An 8,928-nucleotide genomic window follows, 5' to 3' on the forward strand; every position below is an offset into this window, starting at 1 on the left:
TTCCTGTAGCTTTGAGTAAATGTACCCAGTTCCATCTCCCTGGTTTATATGGAGCCCTTGGTGCTAGTCTGTGCCTTTCATAATGACATTACATGATTACTTATCATTCATTATAATACACGAGGCACAAACTTTGCTTAATGTTATCAGCAGGTCACTGTAGAGAGAAACAACCGTCATGTGGCTGATCAGGAAATGGAAATGAAGAATCTCACTTCTCACGCTCTTCGGCATAGATTCAAACCAGGAAGTGAAATCAAAACACGAACTATCATCAGCAGAGACGTTTACAAGTTTGCAACCTTGATGATTTTGTGTCACTATGTGAGCGACAGCCTGTCAAACGGCCGGGACTTTGTTTACAGATGATGTGTGGGTGATGTTCAAACAAGTCGACAACAAGCTGTCAGGCTGCTGCTGCAGCTGATATCATGGCTGTTATTATAAGGTCTTATTATACATCCATGGCTGATGTCCAGCCGCCGTCCTGCTGCTGCTGCTCATGTTTCTGCATGTCATTCGGTGTCTGACCTACATGTTTAATCCACAGGGCTGGATTTGACTCGGAGGGATTACAGTCATTTGTATCGTGAAATTATCCTAAACTACGACCGGAAGTTAGTTTTTCCCTTCTACCACATTGGACAGCATCTTTCAATCAATATATTTATTTTAGCGTCCCCGTTACACATTTATATAATGCACTTTTTATTTTTTGATTAGGCTGGGATAGCCTTGTCGCGAATAACTACAAACCGGAAGTACAATGTTGTGGTTGCGTGTAGCTTGACTACAGTCATGTACATCTGGCCGCCTGTTCGAGTCTGTTCCTCCTTCTTAACTCAGTAAGTATGGCGCTCATGCAGAGTCCTAGCAGCACACGCGCCGTAGGAGCTGGCAGACAGCATGCGGGCTGATGTGGAGTACAGCCCGGTGGGAGAGGGGCTGGGGATGCGGGACTTCTGGCTGTATGTGTGGATGCGGAGGGCGGCGGTGATAGCGGCTCATGTCACTGGCCTGGGCCTGAGCCTCATCATCTCCCTGCTGTCAAGACCCGGAACCAGTGAGTGCAGACATGGATTTATCACCTGCTTTAGCCATTAAATCCAAATTATTTTCTATTTAAACCGCCACGGTTGGTACAGGATTAGTGCAATAGAGTTTACAGCAATTTAATCAGGGGTTTCTTTATTGGGGCTCTTGTAATTATTTGTTTTTTGTCTGGTTTAAGCATTACTAATGTGAATAAACCATTTAAATGTAGTACACTTTATATTTAATAGCAAAATTAGCCTCTAGCATTAGCATTAGCCTCTTCATACAGCCTTAAACTTTGTCAAGTTTTCATATTTTTTAAGACTAGTTCCCATGTCTCAGTGAATTTATTAGGTTAAATTTAGCAATCCGACATGTATAATATATATTGTATAATATACTAGAGCAGAGCCAGTTAGAAACGGGCTGATTCTTGGTGTCCAGTAATGCTGTTGGCAGCTGTCTGGAGAACCAAACAGCCTCACACTGGACACTGCACGTCCTTCAGTCCTCAGCAATACACCTGCCAGGTGTGAGGTCGATCGGATGAATAGTTGTCGAGAAAAAACGAAGGACAGACAGACAGACAGACTGCTTCCTTCATAGTTAGATACATTTAATAAAGTAATGCAAACTTCATGTATTCTCCTCCCTGATACATTTGAAGGATTCACTGGATCAATGTTTGTAGTATTACAGTTTAGGATATTTATGTGTAGTACTGCTGTAATATTACTCTGGAGACTTGTAATTGTGTAGGTATGTGTAGTATTTCTACCCATTTCTATTAGAGTAGAAAGTAATCATTTTCATTATCAATTCATCTATGATATTTTTTCAAACATGAATAATTTCTAACTGTCAAATTTACAATGAGGTGAAACAGAGAAAAACTGTTTCTAGTCCTAACATTTGAGAAGCTGGGACCAGTGACTGACTGGTATATGTGATTGATAAACAACATTGTTGTTTATCAATTACATATGTGACAAACAACACACTCTTATCAAGTTATTTTCTCAGTCAATTAAAACAATCAGAGTTAAAATACAGTATTGTGTGATCTGCTCCCACTCTGTCCTTTAGCTGTCATATCAGGTTCTTCATTTTGGATCATTTGATAGTCATTTATAATTTTCTTGAAAGCAATAGAAACTGGTTCAGAAACAAAAGTTAGAGGGAGCCTTACTGTAGACCTACAACAATTAGTTTTGTGAATCATGCAACAGTTTTGTCATGAATGAATCGATAACATCCATGAACATTCTGTTAGTCTCAGATTGCTTAGTGCTGTTTCTCTTTGTTGCAGGTCTGTTCTCTTGGCATCCAGTATGCATGTCTGTTGCAGTAAGTTTATTGTCTATATATGACTTCACTTTCTCCATCTCTTTCCTTCTCTTACACACACACACACACACACACACACACACACACACACACACCTGTCATTTTTACTGTGACTAAACCTGACAGTGCTTTAGGATCTGCGTTCAGCTTTTATCAGTTGAATTTGAAATGATCCTTATATCGTCATTATAGATGATCAGTTAGTACAAACATATAACATTCTAAAATCATCAGTGAGATGCAGATGTTTACTTTTTAAACATGTAGCTATTGTACATAGTGGAGGAAGTGCATTGCATTCACCAAAGAAACAATAATATGAGCTGATGTTTTGTAAGCATGATTTACATGTTTCATAATTACAATTTAGCATTTCTTACTTATGACAAAATAATGCAAACTGACATCAAAAGAAGTGAAAAAGCCGCACAACTCTGAATTTATTGAACAGATGAAGATCAACATTCCAGCACACTTCCTTCTTTAGGATAAATATACAACAATCTATCCTGAAGAAGACTGTGTGCTGAAAGCTTGATTAATTGAATCCACTGCTTCTCCTGTTGAAGATAAAGAACTAGTGCTGCAACTAACAGTTATTTTCATTTTCAATTATTATGTCATTTTAATAATCATTTAGTGTACAAAACATCAGAAAACAATAATAAAAAAAAAGCCTAATCACAATTTCCCAGAGCTAAAGGTGACGACTATGAATCTTGTTTTGTCCGACCAGAAAACCCAAAGATATGAATTTTACAATAATGTCAAGAAAAGGAAAAAAACATCAACACTTTGGCTTTTTTGCTTCTGAAATGACTCTCATGATTCACCAATTATCATATTAGTTGCCACTTAATTTTCAGTCAACTAATGAGTGAAGTGGTTAATCGTTCTAGCTCTATACTATAAACCCTCCTCACTCCCAGTGTGAGCGCAGGGGAGAAATGGAAGCATCTGCCAGATGAATGTAATCTAATGTAACAATTATAAGTAGAAAGTGTCATGTTACTATCTGCTTTGATGTCCTCTGTTTTAGACATTTGGAGATGTGAAAACCATGTAGTCATGTAGATGAATTATCATTAGGAATGATACAACAGTTTGGTGTCTTCAGTAATGATTAACACGCATACAGCTTCAGTCAGGATGTAAAGAAGCTGATTACATTTAGATTAGAAAGAAATGACATCAAATTAATAACTGAATAAAGTATTTCTCCAGTTGAATATGAACTCTCCCGTCAGCTCTCCACTTATCTTCACCTTCACGCCCTCTAGTCGTCGTGTCTCCATCCCTCTTTCCACTGTGAATAATAGATAGGAAGGGTTGGGAGGAGGAGGGAGTGGTAACACTGACGACTGTGTTGCATCACTGCGTCAGCTATTGTGTTACAAACTGACCTAGAATATGTTGGTGAGCGCAGCTTTTCACACTGAAACGGCTTCTTCTGCGAGTCATGACAGTACAGCGTGATGAGTCAGTCGTCCCAGCGGTATGTCAGCAGTATGTCAGCCATGATAACTCACCGTACAAACATCACAACTATTTTTCCCTTTCAGCTGCGAATCTTTGATTGACGTCACACCTTTTCTTTCACTGAAATGAATTCAAAGCACATACAATAGAAGGCTATTTATAACCTCACTGTGTCACACACACACACACACACTCACTAGAGTTAAACTGATTTATTGGGATGATAGTCTTTTTATTAAAAATGACATATCATCAACACCCCAGTCTCAGCATAAAGTCTGTTTGTAACCCTTAGGGTTAGGGGTTAGGGATTAGGGGTTAGGGTTAGGGTTGGGGTAGGGGTAGGGGTAAGGGTAGGGTTAGGGTTAGGGTTAGGGTTGGGGTAGGGTTAGGGTTAGGGTTAGGGTTAGGGGGTTAGGGTTAGGGTTGTTTGTTATTTTTCTACCATTATCATACAACAGCTGTCCCCTCTGATATGGAAAGGTTGTTTTTTTTGATTGACATTCAAACAGACCAACCACTGACAGTTGCTTTGGCAGAAAGTTATGCAACAGTCGATTCTGTATCAGTGCAACCAGACAGACCTACTGTATGTGAAACTGTTTATTACAACTCAACCCTCAACGGTTCAGGGGTTTAATGATATGTATGTTTGTACAATGATGCAAACATACTGTAATAATACTGATTTCTGATTGGCTGGCAGGTGTCTGATAAAATCATATATTTGGACATCTCGCAGAATAAACACTGTTCTAAATTACTGATCAAATTCACTCATTTCCGGTCACTGTAGTTTTAACCTGACCTAATCTAATCTATTATCTAATCTAAGCTAATTATCCTTAAAATCCTCACTGGTGAATCATACCACACTATTAGCTAAATGTCACCAAGCCACAATGATCTCCCAGTATGAGAAAATACGCCTCAACCTCATCCATGATGTTCTTACATGGGAACACCTCTTTTTATATCCATTTACTTACACTTGCTCAAAATAATGACATGTTTGGGTTGGTTTTTTTTTAACCACATTTCTTTCTTTTCATCCTCCTCCAGTACTGCCTGTGTATGACTGAAGGCATCCTCCTCTTCTCAGCTGAAGGATCCCCCTTCTGCTTCAAGTCTCGGAAGGGTAAAGTCCGTCTCCACTGGTTCTGCCAGGCTCTGGTCCTGATAGTTGCGGCTACTGGGCTTGGCTTCATGGTGGCCAGCAAGAACGTGTCAGAGCGCCCCCACCTGGTCACCTGGCACAGCCTGTTGGGCATCTGCACATTGGCAGCCACCCTGATCCAAGCGGCCTGTGGTGTCTGCGTCATGTTCCCCAAGCTGCTGCGTCTGACCTTACCTACACACAGGTTGAAGCTGTACCACGCCACCTGCGGCCTAGTGGTCTACCTGCTGGCCACGGTGACCGTGATGTCAGCCATGTTCTCAGACTGGTTCCAGGCTACCGTTAAAGGGGTGGCATGGTGGGCCTTCCTCCTGCTGCCCCTCTTTCCTGCCCTGGTGGTGATGAATCAGATCACTAATGGCTACCTGCCCCGCAAGAAGATCACCAGCTAGGAGGCACAGAGGATGAGATTGTATTTACACCGTGGCCATAGTGGATTGATGTTGTACTCAGAGGGCCAGACACTCAAAATCAAAGGCTAAAGCAGCATTTGAAGATGAAATCATTAAAGCAAACTGCTTTATACATTAGTAGTCTCACAGACAGAAGAAGAACATGAAAATACAAGTGTCTGTCTTCAAACACAGGTTTCTCAAGGGAAGGCTTGAAGCCTGGAATCTAGTTTTACTGCTTGCCGCCATCTGTGTCAGTTACTGGAGCCAGAAAATCCTGATTAGGCAAAGGGATGTGGTCTCGGTGGCACTGAGACCCAACATGCAAAACTCAAAACACCACAGTTGATTTTGATCATTTGTGCCCTCTAATGATCAATTTGTATTCTTGAATTAAGAATGCAATATGTTTTCATGAGTTTATACCTCATTTTTAACTGTTATGTTAGTTATCACATTTATTCCATTTGATTAATGATTGAAGCAATTTGAGGAATAAATTAATTTGAGGGTACAAATTACACATTTTTGGGCAGAAGTTATTCATTTGAGGGCACAAATGACTAAGTTGTGCGCTTCAAAAAATGTCAAATTTTCAAAAATGCTACCCCTGATACCTCTTGAACTTCACACACTTCAATACACTCAGGAGAGAGCCAGCATCTATCAGGCCAGTAGAATCACTGCAGCTCAAAACATTTTGGTGTCCTCAAGCTGCAACTCCTGTTGAAATGAGAAACACAGAGGGATGACACTATGCACAGTATGTCAATCGCCATGCTCCAATGTGCACCACAGGACACATGGGGTATTGCTCATCAATCCGACAAACTGCTGGAGGCAGAGCTGAGCTGGTCTACATCTCTGCGATTGAACTACTTTCATCTGTTGCCTCTCCAGAGGAATATTTGCACTACATATGCAGTGAAAGCAAAAGAGACTCTTTGTGAAGGGATATAAAGCAGCGACTGCTGTTTAGTTTAACACTGAATGTGTTAGGAGGCAGCTTCTGCAATGAAGGTGCTGTGGTTGATTATATACCAGCCTGTAAATTGTATTTATTTATTCATTTATGATATTTTTGTGTTGTGTCTGTCTTGTCTGCTTACAGGTGCTACATGGAGCCTTTAGCACTAAAACTCCACAAATATACAATATTTTTTCATACTTACAGCGGATGAATATGTGTAATGCGTACATGGACACCTGCAGTGATGAACCCACAAAGAATAATCACAAACCCTGCAGATTTTGCAAAGCTTTTTTTAGCCTCTTTCGTTCATTGTTTTGGCTTTATGGCACATTTACTGTGGAGTCGTCTCAGCACCTTCATCAGTCAGCAGACGGTTGCCTCAGCAAAAAGCTTTGATAGATAGATCCACTGTCTCCAAAACAGATGGACATAGTTAGCTAGCTGGTCAAGACAGTGGAATATCTAGCTGCTAAAGACATTTTTCTCAGGAGTTAATGGAAACCAGAACAGATGAGCAGGAAAATTACTCCAATTGAATGCTAATGTTGCTCTGTCTGCTGGACACAGAGCAACAGTTGCTAACCTGTTAGCTATAACTGTTATTCTTTCCTCTAGTGTTCACAAAAATCAGTTTTGCAGCTTTAATAGAGAATGGCCACAAGAATTAATACAATAGTTGTAAACAAATGACACCATTGAATAGAGTATTGTGAGCTACACTGAGCCTCATGGTCCAAGTTTTTTTTTTGATAAGGACACATGTATCATTACAGAAAGCAATAAGGTTCATGGGAAATGTGCTCTTAATTAGCACAACATTAGCATTAGCATGATCGGCGGAACGGTTTCCTCACTGAGGCCTTTAATTGATTACACAAATGATATGCTATTGTCATTGACGTGACAGATAAACTGTATGCAGAGCTACATGTAGCACCTCTGGTTCATCAACTTTTTGTTTTTTTTCAGTGTGTACATGTGACATTTAGCATTCTGTCTTTTATGTGGCTATCTGTTAGCCGTATTCTTTGTGATTTTTTGCCTATGTAAACAGTGAATGAATGTGCACTCGCTCTTGTGTTGCTTTGTCAAACAAAGGCAAAGGTACAAGCTTTCCTCTAGCAAAGACGTCATCAGTCAGTCCCTCCAGGAACCAAACTAACGCAAATGAATCCAATCCCTTCATTAATTGAAAGAGTTCAACACTTTGTCCTGTCCTCTCAATACCTCTGAAAACAGTCACATGAGAAGACTTCAAAACTGAACCAATCACAGCACTTTTCCATCCAAGTCAGATCAAGCCAAGGGCAAATTCATCAAAACTTGGTCTCAGCAAACCGGCATCCTTATAAATGAGCATCTGAAGTCATCTTCCTCGGCAGAGATTAAGATCCTGCCCATTTTTAACCGTCAAACTAATCATCTGATGCACATGGAGCTTGTTGGGAGAGCTACAGCCTGGGAGCAAGTACTACCTGACAGGCTGAATTCAGGGCAAAATAAAAGTCCCAGATAGCACAAAGAAGTTGCTTTGCTTTGCAGTTTTGCAGAAAAGCAGCTGCAGATTCTGTTATTTCAGGCGCAATAATCAGGACGACACTCTGGGAGACCCTGGTGGGACAGATTAATGTGAACTATTTTTAAATTCTGGAGCAAACCTGATGCACAAAGACCGACTGGATGTACTGATCCTCCAGCACCTTGTCTCAACTTTGTCTTAATCACTACTAGGCAGCCCATACAAATACAAATCAGTAGTTTCCTTTTTGACATAATACTAAGCTCATTATAGATCATTGCATGGCTTTAAGACAGCAAACATATTAAGGTTCTTCTAAAGCACCCATCAATGTAGAATGCACTTAATAATGGGAAATTGTAAGAGAAATCAGGCAATATTAGACCTACTGAAATAATTTCTCTGTTTAGTCTGACATTTTGACTGTTCCTTCAGCTTTTGTTAATGGTTTTCAATCTGGTTTCAGATGGATGAAAATCATTTAATGCAATGAATGTACACAATTGGAAAGTATTTTTTTAATGTTCTTTTTAAGTCAAAATTTTCTTGATAAAATAGTGGAAAGTAAAACTCCAGAAACTGTGTGATTTTTTCTAATTATACTCTCACCTTTTGGAGACCTGTGTAATCTTTCGCCTTAGAATTTATTCTTCCCTTCATCAAATGTCATGAATATACTCTGATATCCTACTGAGCACGACTCGCTCACAGATAAATGTATTGTTGGTTCAGTTTACTACTCAGGACTTTGCTGTATGAGCCTGTGCTGTGTGTTAGTGGGATGATCAGAGTGGAGGTTGTGAGGTTTGTACTTACCCCATTCTTACCAGCAGGTTGCTGCCTGTGAACCTTCTCTAATAAACAAATACATACATTTGAATTTTGATCATGTGTTTTTATTCATAATGAGACAAATCCACCTTAATAACAGAATCTTTAAAAAAAAAAAAAACAAGCTGTACTGGTGATGAACCATCTCTAGTATTTGTTTTGATGGTGTGATTTC

At 39.8% G+C, this 8,928-nt stretch overlaps 1 protein-coding gene across 2 annotated transcripts; it reads left to right on the forward strand.

Moving 5' to 3' along the window:
- Positions 1–189: 189 nt before the first annotated feature.
- Positions 190–8,802, forward strand: LOC122980821 (probable transmembrane reductase CYB561D1). 2 transcript variants are annotated; one of them, XM_044349193.1, is made up of 4 exons: positions 190–617; positions 724–1,063; positions 2,345–2,382; positions 4,924–8,802. In XM_044349193.1, exons 2-4 carry the CDS (start codon positions 907–909, stop codon positions 5,428–5,430), a joined length of 702 nt encoding a protein of 233 aa, XP_044205128.1. In that variant the 5' UTR covers positions 190–617; positions 724–906; the 3' UTR covers positions 5,431–8,802. The 2 variants fall into 2 exon arrangements, with proteins under 2 accessions (XP_044205128.1, XP_044205127.1); XM_044349192.1 differs by having other exon boundaries at positions 190–1,063.
- The last annotated feature ends 126 nt before the right edge of the window (positions 8,803–8,928 follow it).

The sequence above is a fragment of the Thunnus albacares genome, chromosome 4 (genome assembly GCF_914725855.1).
Source record: "Thunnus albacares chromosome 4, fThuAlb1.1, whole genome shotgun sequence".
NCBI lineage: Eukaryota > Metazoa > Chordata > Actinopteri > Scombriformes > Scombridae > Thunnus > Thunnus albacares.

Coding starts and splice junctions, on each gene's coding strand:
- LOC122980821 (XM_044349192.1), top strand. CDS start 907: ATGCGGGCTGATGTGGAGTACAGCCCGGTGGGAGAGGGGCTGGGGATG. Junction 1,064..2,344: donor GCTGTCAAGACCCGGAACCA/GTGAGTGCAGAC, acceptor TCTTTGTTGCAG/GTCTGTTCTCTTGGCATCCA. Junction 2,383..4,923: donor CAGTATGCATGTCTGTTGCA/GTAAGTTTATTG, acceptor ATCCTCCTCCAG/TACTGCCTGTGTATGACTGA.